This window comes from Condylura cristata, unplaced genomic scaffold, assembly GCF_000260355.1.
Source record: "Condylura cristata isolate star-nosed mole 26May11 unplaced genomic scaffold, ConCri1.0 scaffold00024, whole genome shotgun sequence".
In the NCBI taxonomy this organism is placed as follows: Eukaryota; Metazoa; Chordata; class Mammalia; order Eulipotyphla; family Talpidae; genus Condylura; species Condylura cristata.
The window spans coordinates 9,775,913-9,789,570 of NW_004567125.1; the positions used below are offsets into that span (position 1 = coordinate 9,775,913).

The following is a 13,658-nucleotide window of genomic DNA, read 5'->3' on the forward strand; positions in this document are numbered from 1 at the left end:
CAAAGACATAGTGGGGAGCAGAACAGGCAGACTGACGAAGTACACTGCTGAGGGGAGCAGTGGGCGGGTCAGGAGAGGTCTGCCGCACCATGTGGGTCACCTCTGGGGCAGGGATCCAACTCATACTGCAGTGGCTTTAGCTTCTTAGTGCTGTGCCTTAACCCGCTGCGCCACCAGTGAGGGCCTCAAGGAGCCCTTTAAAGCCCAAATCCCCAATGAAGAATTTAGGGAGATTTCATCTTTCACCACCCCACCCCTTTACCTAAAGAACTTCAGGGATAGTTGGGGACACAGAGCCGGCAGCAGACAGATTCTGTCCACATTAGTGCTCTCCAGCAGGCCTGGCATGGGCTGTGGTGACCACATGGCCAGGCAGCAGGCACATGTGTTTTTGGAAGTGCTGGACTTAAAGACCGGAGTGTTCAGTTTTAATTGATATCTGTGCTTACCTGGTCTTAAGACCAGGGCCCAATCCAAGCAGCCTGCCTGTTAGGGGCCAGGAGCAAAGGTCACTTTTCAGGGCCCAGGAATCCCTGGCAGTGCAAACCCTCCTTGGGTCTGTCACCTGTGCAGTGGGGTCGAGCTGATCCTTGAGCAACATAGCCCTTGTCATCTGGGGAGCAAGGGACCCTGGGAGGGACATTCCCAGGAAAATTTAAGTTGAACGAGGAGGAGATTGGTTCCAGAAGCAGAGCAGAGCCAGAAGGGGAGGAGAAAAGCAGGCCCCATGGACAGACCTGGAACAGTCAGATTGGCAGGAAACTTAGATGCTTGTTCCTGTTACTCAAAACGATGGCCAGTAACATCAGCATTTCCTGGGGCCTTGCTGGGAATGCAGAAGTTGGGTCCCCATCCAGACAGTCTGACTCAGTTTGCATCTTGACAGGAACCCTCCCGCTCCCAGTGGGGAAGGGAAAGTTGAAGTTTGGGAAGAGCTGACCTAATCCTTATTTTTAATTTGAACTTGCCACAACGAGCCAGCAGAGGGCAGTGTTGCCGGCTCACCAGCGGGATTGAGGCATAACAGGAAACCGGTGGCCTGTTTCCCACCTGCAAATGCTGAAGAGGCTGTGCCCCAACATCAATCGCCCGCCTTCACTGAACATTACCCTACTGAGCTCTGATGTGCGGAAACATGTGTGGGCCCCCGAGAACAATGAGTTCTAGAACTCTCAGAAGCAGCTGTCTTGACTAGCATGCCCTTGAGCAAAGCTGTCTTCACGGGTGTGACCTGTGATCCAACAGGACTGGGTGCTCGGTGGATGCTGCTCCCGGATTAACACTCTGCTGTCACCATTTTCAAATTCTTAATCATTTCACCTTTCAATTTGTGATTCTCAAGTGAAGCCCACTGGGGTAAGGGCGCTTGTACATAAACAAAGGAGCGACCTCTGTCGCCTTCCTCAGGACCGCGGTTCATGGACGGTCTTTGGAATGCCCAGGGGACCCACCATGTGCAAGGGTCAGGGAGACCCCAGGGCGTACAAAAGCTGCCACAGCCTCACAGTGCTTTGGGGGGGGGGGCGAGGGTGGCATCACCACGCTGGCTCAGAGATCAAGTTCATTCATCTAGTTTTGGTTTGGTTTGGTTTGGTTTTGTATATTCCACTATTCTGGTAATAACCAACTAGATATGCATGTACCCATTACAAAATATGAATTGAATAATTTCAGTGAACCACATTTTGGTTTATAATGTTTATTTAAAATATTGTTAAATAGTGTCTAAAAAAATGAAAGAGAAAGGTTGAGGGAAAAAGGAAACATTTTGTGTTTTAATCAGTTAGTAAAACTTTTTTGGGAGGTGTAGGAGGTAGGGAAAAAGTGGACCTCATTTAATTTTTGAAGCCAGACCACTACGATAATGTCTCACAACCTGCCTGCAAAGGTCCCAGGCCTTGGTGTTTGGTAAGGGGTCCCTGGTGTCCCCTCTCTTTGCTCCAGGGGAATCACAGGTCCTCCTCCTCCTGCCCCTGAGTTGCTGACTTTTTCTCCCTTGATCTTATCACCAAAGGGCTTCCTGTTTAGGGCTCTGGGCTGTAGGCTTTCTGCTGTATTGATCTGTGAAAGCTTTTTTTCAATCTAGTACATCATAACTTTTAATTAAATAGCCTCTGGTGCTTCCTGCACTGTTAATTCCCAGATACTGGTAGGACAATCAAGATCCTTGTCCCTTCTAGGGACACTGTCACTGGAAGACTGTCCCCTCCCCTCTACTGCAGTTTCAGGAACCTTCCCAGCAGCCATAGCCATTGCGAGGGAAGAAGGTTCCCCATGCTCGGCCTTTTGGGTTTCCATGTGGTCTCTCTGCTGAAAGATGTAGCGTGTGAAAGTTTCAAGTAATGCACGTTCCCATCTTGAGGGCCAGAGAGTCATCCACAAGGACTTGGTTTGTATAAAGCCGAGCCAAGCCAAGCTAAGACCCTGAAATCTTTTTCCACCTTCTAAATTCATGCTCCAAGAGACTTGGTTTCACAGTTTATACAGTGTGGTGATCTTTGTGGCCAACATGAGATGGGCAACAAACCAAGACCTGTCCTCACCCTCTACCAGGTCACAAGAGGGTTAGAGGATCCACCAGCGTGGACTCTGTGCTAACAAGGAGCTGGGCCATGGAGGGCTTTGCTCTGGCCCAGGGAAATCCCTCCTGCAAGGACCAGCACTTTGCGCTCTCCAAAACTCCCCTGTGCCATTCTGATCTGCAGTTTAGCACCATTTTTCCTATTTCACTCAACAAGATTAAAACATAAAGGAACAGGTGACCCGAGGCAAGTCACTTCTACCTTAGCCTTGCTACTGTCCTTAATTTCTTCATTCAAAATTTCACTTAAAGATCCAAATTCTCATTCCCTTTTTCTGAAGTAGATTCGTGTCTGAAGCCTCAGTGGTCAATGGCAGGGACTTTTATTTCCGAAGAACTAGAGCGACTCCATCTTCTTTGCCACCATCTGGATGAGGTGTGTGAGTTTCACCCCCTCCGCGCTCAGCTTCCAGCCCCTGCTTCACCTTTCCTTCCTGCATCTACTTGGACTTTTGGCTTTGCTGTTGTGATGCCAGGTGTACCAGGCCAGGCGCTCCTGTAGCTTCTCCAGCTCTCTGCTCATCAAAGCCTGAGCTCGAAAATCCAGAGGTGTGTGACAGCACTCAGGGCACAGGTGCGCTGCCTAAGAGGCCTGCCTGTGCGCCTAACAGCCACGCCTGCACCGGAAATGAAACCCTGTGGCATTCCCGCGCCCCTCGCTCTAGTCTGCAGCGTGGAGACCACTGCCGCCTGCACCTGGCCTGCACCTGGCGCTGCTGCAGCCCAGCCATGCGACCCCAGGCTGCACCTGGCCCTAATGACAGTTGTTTTTTCTTTCCCCTTGAAGAAATGGGCCCCACATTTTCAGCATGGAGTCCCACAGTGTCTGGAAGTGTCTGGAAGATGGGGGTGGGGCAGAGGAGAGTTGGTGCTTGTGCCCTGGTGATATTGACAGAAAAAATCAAGCATCACAGCAGGAAGGGAAGAAAATGCCAGGGTTTGGGGAACATGGCACTGTCTGCCACCCAGCAGGTGGATATGGAGGAAGATGGTTTCTGAGGAGACAGCTCCCTGCAGGGGGCGAACCTGGAGTCACCCTCTCCTTTCGAGGCCCCAGGAGAGTTCTTGAGAGGGGACACACAGAAGGAAGCTCAGGTCTTCTGTCAGCAATGGGCCTCACGAGGGACTCTGTCACGTGGTAAAGTTGCATTTTCGGCTTTAGGGTCATAAGCAAAACAACTCTGTCTAAAATTTAATAAATAGACCCTATGTACACGCAAAGGCAAGATGCTGGGGTGTAGAGCCACACGGAAGTAGGAAACGCTTATCTCAAGTCAGAAGGAGGCCCAGGACGATGGGCAGCACAACCACCAGCCAATTGGCAATGCAAGCTCTTCCAGCAAAGGACGGAGCTGAAAGAGCAAGAAAACAGGACATTAACTGATTGACGGACATGGTAAGTTGAGGGGTGAGGGCTGGCATAGGGTTGAACATGGGAGTGGGTTTCCTGCCCATGGGCCTTGACCATCCTCTCCCAGACAGTAGGTGCAAAGCATGCAGAAACCCCTTAGATGCCACTGACTTCACAGGTCCTGGGCCTGAGGTTACCTGGGCGTGTCTGCAGACCTGGGGGACTCTCTTCTGCATGGGACAGCAGTGAAGCTGGGCAGGGTTTCAGGTGTGCACAGATGACCAAAGAGCTGCTATGTGCAGCTGACTTTAGGGAAGGAAGAACCTCATCCCTCCCTATTCTTCACTGCATTAACCATGTAGGAGGGAAAAGAGGGGGGAAAAGAGATAGGAAGTGAAGAGGATAAGAAGAAAGGAGGGGAGGAAGTTAGGAGAGTTAGGAAAGGAGAGGGAAGGGGCGGAGAGAGGAGGGGAGGGGAGAAGAGAGGAAATGGGCAGAGAAGAGAGGAGAAAAGCCAGGAGGGAAATAGGAGGATTTTTTTAAAAAAAGATTTATTTATTTATGCATACAGAACTGGGGTACAGGCCAGAGGCTCTGGGGCGGTGAGAGGCTTCACCAGAGACAGAGTGGGGAGCAGAACAGGCAGAGCGACAAAGTACACTGCTGAGGGGAGCAGCGGGCGGGTCAGGAGATGTCTGCCACACCATGTGGTCACCTCCGGGGCAGGCGGGAATCGAACTCATGCGGAAGCAGCTTTAGATTCTCAGTGCTCTGCTTTAATCCGCTGCACCACCAGGGAGGGCCAAAATAGGAGGATTTTTAAAAAGGAAGAGTGAAGAGAAGGGAAGGGGAGGAGAGAAGAGGAGAGGGGACAGAAAATAAAAAGGAAAAAGTAGAGTGATTAAATAGGGATGGGCAATTAAGGGTGCCACAAGATAACTGGGGTGGCTTAAACATGACAGGAGGGTTTTAACCCTTCTGGAAAAAGGATGTCCAGATGCCTTTCCCATCTCTACAGGTGGGCAGTCATTTTATAAAGGACAGGATCGCCTCCTTTTTCTGAATCTGACATGAAGGTGGCGTTGGTCAGACCAGCTTGTGGTGTTGCAGCCAGACACCCCACTGGCACATGGGGTCTGCATGGCAGAAAAGCCGAGCATGTCTGGAGAGACCAGAAGAGACAGGTCCAGTTAGTGGAGAAGAATGAAGAAGGCCCAGGTTCTCGAGTCAGCAGTGGAGGTGAGGTAGGAAGCTGAGCGCAGGCGCAAGGAGCAGACTGGGTCCCAGAAGACCACAGGAGTGACGTCCCTGGCACATGTCCCATGTTGGCACAGCTATTGTGGAAGCATATGTGGGCCAGGGCTTGGGGTGCGATTTGGGGATATAGAGAAGACAGAGTCTGCAATGCTGGGGAGAGTCTCCAAGTCAGTTAAGGGGTGCCCAGCCCCTAGGGCTTCCAGGATTAAAGGGTCTGGGTGCAGTTTAGCTACATTCATTGGAGGCTCGTCAGGCACAGTGCTAGAGGGTGGCTATACTGCCCTATGCAATCCTTAAAGCAACACGAGATAAGAACGGCTATTTCTTTGACAAAGTGAGAAGGATGTGACTTGGAGAAGCAAAGGGACATGCTTCTCTAGTCCATTTCAATCCAGGTTAGTCGCCAACTCCCAACCTCACACCCTACCTCCTCCACCATCAGACTGGTGTCAAAAGAGCAGGAGTGAGGTTCTGGAGAGGGTCCCCCAGAGGAAGAACTGAAAGAGAAGCCCAGAATATGCCTTTCGAGCCTTCAGGAGCATGACCCTAGGGAAGTGGAGGGTATGACTTAGGGTGAGGGTCTCCCTCCGGCCACTGCTGGTCAGGTTGCCTTGCACAATCCCCCAAGCCCTGCTCAGCAGCTGTCCTCCCACACAACATGTGCTGGATGATGCACGCTGCTCTCCTCAAATCTCGGTCTGTTCATGGCTGCCCTGGCCTCTGCTGTCAGGATCAGGCATTGTGAAAGGGGATAGGACAAGGAACCAGTGGCCACCTCACCCGCCACCCTTACGGTGAGGACCCTGAGATCCACAAGGCAAGGGACTTGTGAAGGATGGCGACAGAGCCTGAGTGGAGCCCCAAGTGCCCTTGGAGTTTCATCACCAAATTCCTTGCTTGGAAGCCAGCTGAAGTCTTTGCCCCTTTTCATTCAAAAGGAAAACAAATCACCCAGGCCACCCTTGGGGACACTTCTTACCCTGTGTACATGAGAGGAGCTCTAACATACTTGCTGTCCAAAAGACTGTGACATTCTTGCTGTCCAAAGGATTGCTGACCATGCAGGTGTAAGAGCTGGAGTAGTTCTGGTGGTCGATGATGACCTCAATCACACTATCCTGGAACTCAGGAAGGTGCTTTCCCTCCCGAAACCAGGTGTAACACACAAATGTGTCAGAGACGTAGCATGACAGCGTTAGAATACAACTGTTGTTGCCCTTTTTTAGGTCTTGTGTTAGAGTCGGCTGGGGTACAGGATCTAAAAAAAGAAAGATGCTATGAGATAAAACAATCAATGTATTATATTATTAAGCTTATAGCCTCAAAGGCTTTGCCAACAAAGTGCAAAGAGAGCCAGGAGAAGTCCTTGAGTGTGGTGGAAAGCACCATCATCCAGAAGAGCACTACAGGGAGTCAGGGGGCTGCTTTGTCCACAGCATCTCCAAGCACTAGAGCTGACTCCTGCAGTGAAGCTAAGGTGGGCCCAGGGGGAGCACCACCCACCCAAACAAACAAAAGAGTTATATGCCCTTCTGTGGCAGAGATGACTGGGATCAGGACTTGGCATCCTGCCTAAATGGCCATGGAACCTTTCTCTAGTGATGGCTTACTATTGGCTCCTCGGCCTGATCCTCCTTCAAGAGCTCCCCCACTCAGAGTCAACAGGAGTCCTGGGATCAGAGGGACTGAACTCTGTATGGCAAAGCCCTTTCCTGGGCTGTGGCAGAGCTGGAGACGAATTTCTTGTGACACTAGCTCATACACTGGACAGCACTGTGTTTGTTGACTATGGTCTCCCCCCTTTAATACCTGCCACATAGAAGGTGCTCGATAGTATCTATAAAGATGGACAGCAGGGCCCTCCCTGGTGGCGCAGCGGGTTAAAGCATAGCACTGAGAAGCTTAAGCCACTTCCGCATGAGTTCGATCCCCGCCTGCCCCGGAGGTGACCACATGGCGCGGCAGACCTCTCCTGACCCGCCCACTGCTCCCCTCAGCAGTGTACTTTGTTGATCTGCCTGTTCTGCTCCCCCACTCTGTCCCTGGTGAATCCTTTCACCCTCCAGATCTCTGGCCTGTATCCCAGCTCTGTATGAATAAATAAATAAATCTTAAAAAAAAAAAAAGATGGACAGTAGATGGATGGGTGGGTGGATGGAGCAGCTATGAGACAGAAGGAACGGAACAGCAGCTCTGAGTGAGACATGCGTGGGTCCTCAACACAGCAAAGTCATTGGCTTTGCCTTTCACTAACCCAAGCTCTACCTCAAGTGGAATGATTAAGCCTGTCTTGAGGCTTCTTTTTCTCCTCTCCCAGAGCATCCCTATGATTCCCAGGAAGCCCCCAGGGGGATACCCTAGATATCTGAAAGAGGACTTGCCCTTCAGTTTCCCTAACTCACCAAATACCTGCAGTTGAATCATAGCTTCCTCTTCCTTTCCTTCATAGTTCCACCTCTTAAGGGTGTAGATGCCGCTGTCATTTTTCTGGACATTATAGATGGTCAGCACACCATTCTTAACAAAATGGACTCTGCCCTTAAATTCATTTTCGAAATCTTTAAAATTTCCAGCAGTATATGTCGCTATACTCTTCTTTCCGAAAAGCAAAGTGAAATCCTTGTAGTCAGGCAACTCTGGGAAGAACAAAGTCACCTTGTAGCCAGAGAGGGCTTTCTGAGCCTCTGGTTGACCTGCTGGGGAGAGTCAGAGTGAGCACGTATAGGAGAAGCAGAGCTGTGCATCTTGGGCTTTGGGAGGTGTGGTCAAAGGAGGAGGGAGAAGTTTCTGGTTTGAGCAATGAGTATGGGTTGCATCAGAGGAAATGTCCCTGGTGAAGACCGCAATAAAAATTGAAGCTTTAGATGTAAACATAGAGGTAGGGGGTAAAATTAAAAATCCATCTAGCTTTGCCTCAGATGATAATGAAAATGTCTGGTCCTGGCTCTATCCCTTACTCTCACACAGCAGATTTTCAAATAAAATGAAGACAAGTTATGTCTTTGCGCCCAAGGCTGTGTTCTCTCTGGCTTCAACAGTGGGTGGTGGAAGTCAGAGCTTCTTAAAATGTTTAGAATACAATTTAGTTAATATAAATATAGTACTTAGAATAATACTTGGGATATTAGCAAGCATTCAAAAAATGTCATGTATTGTTATTTTATTATTATCACCTACATTATAGTTTGCATCTATAGCAGTTGTTACTGTGACTTAATTATTGATAAGCGTAATAAATGAACTGATTTTATTCTACCAATAAAGAAACAACATAAAGATTGGATTAATGACATATATTTTAGAAATGAACCCCTTTTTGTGAATCTGAAAGAATAAAGAAATTGGTAGAAGAGGAATTAAATCCAAATAATGATAACAGCTCCTGAAGAAGTTTTCACTCATAGCCTAATGACTGAAAAGTATGAGACAACAGTAAGTACAAGAGATAACAAACGCAAGTCTCTTGCATAGTACATGTGAGGGGAAGAACAACCCAAGCACCAATCACCATCACTTGAGAGAAGAACAATAAAAATGGGTCCAAAGAAAAAAGGATACAGAGAATGGCAACTCAAGTTATGATTCAGATCCAGTTATAACTTGCATAATTTCTTCTTTTGAGAACAGATTCTGCTTTATAAGAAAAGGGGCTGTGTCTATTTATTCTTTTTAATGACCTCCAACCAATCAAAAGTGATTTTTTACACTTTTATTGTAAATTTTATATTTGTGTTGTACATATTTATTCTCCCTCTTACTCCTTAAGATTAGTTTGGACTGGCCTTCCCAGGTGGCACAGCGGGTTAAAGCACAGCACTAAGAAGCTTAAGCCACTTCCGCATGAGTTCGAGCCCCGCCTGCCCGGAGGAGATCCATATGGCTAGCAGACCTCTCCTGACCTGCCCGCTGCGCCCCTCAGCAGTGTACTTTGTCGATCTGCCTGTTCTGCTCCCCGCTCTGTCTCTGGTGAATCCTCTCACCCTCCGCATCTCTGGCTTATACCCCAGTTCTGTATGAATAAATAAATAAATCTTTAAAAAAAAAAAAAAAGAAAAAAATAGAATAACTAAACAGGCCAATAGCAAGCAGTAAATCTGGAGCAGTAATTAAAACCCTCCCCAAGAACAAAAGCCCAGGACCAGGTGGATTTGCAAATGAATTCTACCAAACGTTCAGCAACAATCTACTGCCTATTCTTCATAAACTCTTTCCAAAAATTGAGAAAGAAGGAAAACTACCAAATACCTTCTATGAAACCAAATTGCACTAATACCAAAACCTAACAAAGACAACACAAAAAAGAAAACTTCAGACCAATCTCCCTAAAGAACAGATGCAGAAATCCTCAATAAAATCTTAGCCAAGAGAATGCAATAATGCATCATAAGAATAGTACACCACGACCAAATGGGTTTTATTCCAGGGACACAAGGGTGGTTCAACATCCAAAAATCAATTAATGGAATCCATCACATCAACAAAAGAAAAAGAAAACCCATATGATCATCACCACATGGTGATGAGGAGTCGCTGGAATTAAGTTCACTCTTAGATATAAGGGATTAGTTTCAGCAAACTCCAGCCAGGACTCAGGGTTTTGAACCCAAAACCCAAAGGAAGCAGGAGGAAGGTGACAGCAACAGAGGAAGAAAGGAGTGGGGGATATTGACCAGGCCCCCTTCCCCCTCCTCCACGTACAAACCCAGAACACCTCCACCAGGGAAAGAAAAGGAGAAGAAAAATCCTGAAAGCAACTAAGAAAAGCTGAAACATCTAACACCCCCGAAGGTGAAACAAAAGTCAGCAGGCTAATTCGCATGGAGGGGAGCTGGACTAGGACAAATCCACGGGGTGAGACCTGCAGGAAAGAGAAAACTCAGTCTCCCGGCCACCACTGAGGGCAGGGCAGGGGCCTGGCCGCAGCCTGCGGGAGCACCTGGACCCCAACACAGTCATAAGAAGGGCTCAGTGCTCCCATCTTGAGCGGCTGTTCCCTAATAGTGGGATCCAGGAAGTGTGGGGCAGTCAGCACACAGCACTGCCATTAGCAGGAAGTGAACAGGGTGTGGCCGCAGCCCCTGAAGTAGGCGGGTCTTCACCCGTAAAGGAGGTGCTCTGAGCTTTCACTTCCCAGGACTGTGGAGCAAAGCGCTCGCTCAGCAGCCAGTGCGCAGCACCCAGCTATTAGCAGGAAGTGCAGCAAAATGTAGCTGCAGCTCACTAGAACAGGCAGATGTGCCCTGAAATAACCACTCTGGGCAGTGGCCTTCCTTGGTGGTGCAGCGGGTTAAAGCACAGCACGGAGAAGCTTAAGCCACTTCCGCATGAGTTCGATCCCCGGAGGTGACCCACACGATGCGGCAGACCTCTCCTGACCTGCCCGCTGCTCCCCTCAGCAGTGCACTTGTCAGTCGGCCTGTTCTGCTCCCCACTCTGTCTCTGGTGAATCCTCTTACTGCCCCCTGCACCTCTGGCCTGTAAGTACAAATAAATATACCTTTAAAGAAGACTCTGGGCAGAAACAAGGCTGCCTCAAGCTTGTGCTTCCCAGTATGGCAGCAGCCCAGAGGGGCATGATGGCCAGCATACAGCACCCAGACATAACTAGAAGCTGGGCAACAGCAGAGCCATCACTACTAGTGCAAATACCTTATCCACATTGGAAACCAGGCTGGGGTGAGGCCATTACCAACAGGAACAGCAGCTCTCTCTCCCCCCACCCCCTATGAAACCAGGCAACAGAGGACCACTGCCACCAGCAAGAGTGTGCACCCCCCAACCACAATCACAAGCTCAGAATCTCACCATCCCTCTTTGAAACAGTGGAAACACAGAGGAAGTCGCCAATTGTGACACTCACACTCACCTTTTCACACAGGAAAGAACTACTGTACGCCCAAGACCTGGATGTATAACCCAGAAAGAGGTCCTTGAGGTCATTCACTTGTTTAACAGCTATTTATTGAGTCCATGCTTTAGGCACTGTGCTAAGTTCAGTGCTGGACATTGTCCCTGTTTCCCAGAGCTCGAGGAAAATGATCATCAAAAAATTCACCAACCAGAATCTGGAGCAGGACAGGAGGACTTTCAGGAGGAAGTCACATGAAAGGAAAGCAGGGATAGAAAAGGTGCAGAATTACAGGCAGAAGGAAAGATTTGTACAAAGAGCTACGGGTAAGACAAAAAGCACCTCCTTCCAGAAAAACAGCAGTTAAAATTACACAGAATGTGATTAGATGGGGAAGCGGTAACTTGGGGCTCAGATGACCATCTGTAGCATTGGGTCTACACAGATGTTTAGGCACGTAGACCCTGTGCCTAGCGAAAGTCCTGGAAGACTCTATTTTTTCTGGCAGTGCTAACTTTCTCAACAAGTGGCTGATTGCCTCATATCACCCCATCCCAAGGCCACGAGTGTTGTAGGAGGTGAAACAGCCCTAGGGGGTCCTGAAGACACTGGTCTCTACATTGATGTAGTCACAACCCAGATCCAAAGTAGAGGCCATGGTGAGTGGTCAGCAAACTTCTTTCTGATCACCCTAAAAGAGACACGCTTCCATCATCTTATGTTGCCACATTTGTTTCCCATATTTGCTCATTTTCTTTCCTTGTGGTGAGTATTAAAGACCAGAAGGCCTATGGAGATAGAGGGTAGAATAGTGAAAACTGGTGATTTAATTCCTACCCCTGGCTGCCTAGGAAGATAAATGATGGCAGCTGGGCAGCAATAACAGACAGAGGAAAACAACTCCATTTCTGAGTTTTTTTAATGTGTAATCTGGCTTTGGTATATGACAGCAGCATCCAGACACAACTCCTAACCTAGATGGAGGCCAAGATGGCATCAGGACGCAGCAGCCCTGAGCAGCTTCTGCAAACGAAGCAAATTTCAGATCACAAGCCAGAGGAAGTGATCACTAGAGCCCTGTTTTTTTACTGCCCCAGCATCGTTTTCTATCGCCTTAGAAAAAGATAAGGTCCTGATTCTCTAAAGCTAAGGAAGATCCCCTGCTGCCTGGCGTCCACACTGCTCTTCCAGAATTGAGCCACACCCCACATTCCTTTCCAGGGACCCCACTTCTGGTAACAATCTCAGGCAGACAGTATGTGGAAAGTACCTTGAGTGCCAGGCTCTCGCAGGAACAGAAGCAGGAACAGACATCTCTCCCATCGTCGCCTATACATGCTGCTTTCCAGACCTTCCAGATCGTTCTAAACTTCAGCGCTACACTGGAAAGAGACTTAGAACCATTCACTTGAAGACATCTTCAGTGAATGGCACAGCCCAGAAAAAAGTGACAAGCAATCAGAAAAAGGAAGTTGGGTAGGTGGAGTTTTTTTTGTTTTTTTTAAACATACGGAAGTAGACCATCTTGATGGTGGTGTTATACTTCTGAAGAGAGAATCTGCAGCTTCTATGGGATCCTCAGAGGGATCTGTGCTCAGAAGATGAAGGGGTCCTTACCGAAGATATCTGCTGTGGACTCCCTGGTAGGAGTCACCTTGACTGATCCAGCGCTGAGACCAGCAGGTAACCCCCACCACACACACACACACACACACACACACACACACACACTCTGGGTATTTCTGTTCTCAACCAGCTCTGAGTCATGTGAGATCATGTGTTTTAGATCTCATTCAAATGAAAACCTAGGGTGTCAGGCCTTCATAGCCCGAGAGCTGGGCTTCTCACCTCCACAACTCCTCCACAGGCTCTGTTTCATTTCTCATAAATTCACGCTCTGAAATCACCATTAACTACCCAATGACATGTGTAGAAAAGTAAGATCATTGGCCCAAAAGAGTGGATACCCCACACTTGTGGCCTAAGAAATTTCGTTTCCAATGAATCTACTTGAGTTATTTGTTCACAGCACACGTTGGGGCCCAGAAGTCCAGCCAAAGTCCTTGAAACAGCACACTTGTAACTGGGGACATTTCTGATTCTCCCCATCGAGATGCCCGACAAAGCCACTGTTCTCTTCAATCTGTGGCTCCCTGGGGTGAGAGTAGTTGCCATCCTTTATCAACTGAGCCAGCACAATGTGTGGGAGTGCCTATGTGACCCCCTATGCTTGATCACATTGAAGCCGTGTGATGAGGAGGGTATTTTACAGTTGATCTCAGGGTGTATTGTCATGCTTCAGTTAAAGGAAGTTAGGAGCACATAGTTGAGAAAGAGGTGGAATTAGAAGTGAAGCAAACTGGGTGTGCTTTGCTCAAGCCTCTCCTTTGAGGCAACTTCCTGAGGCCAAGTGTTTCAGCATATTGTTCAGGGCAATGCCTTCAGATGTTCAGAATTTCTTACAGCACCGTTGAAGCACTGTATTAACCAGTGGAAAATACCAAAGCCTACATCCAAACTGTAGGACCAGCATTCAGAGCGATGCTGGTAGCCTCTAGCAGTTCCCCTGAGAAACAAAATAATGCTGAGGTAGCTGAGCTGGCTGCAGCAGGGAACTTCTG

The 13,658-nt window shown here is 48.5% G+C and overlaps 1 protein-coding gene across 2 annotated transcripts; it reads right to left on the reverse strand.

The window, feature by feature from the left end:
• Positions 1–3,758: 3,758 nt before the first annotated feature.
• Positions 3,759–12,440, reverse strand: CD48 (CD48 molecule). Of its 2 annotated transcripts, none has more exons than XM_012728865.1 (4): positions 12,308–12,440; positions 7,592–7,882; positions 6,169–6,447; positions 3,759–3,933 (listed from the first exon to the last, which is right to left on the reverse strand). In XM_012728865.1, exons 1-4 carry the CDS (start codon positions 12,372–12,374, stop codon positions 3,851–3,853), a joined length of 720 nt encoding a protein of 239 aa, XP_012584319.1. In that variant the 5' UTR covers positions 12,375–12,440; the 3' UTR covers positions 3,759–3,850. The 2 variants fall into 2 exon arrangements, with proteins under 2 accessions (XP_012584319.1, XP_012584318.1); XM_012728864.1 differs by having other exon boundaries at positions 7,592–7,885.
• Between the last annotated feature and the right edge of the window lie 1,218 nt (positions 12,441–13,658).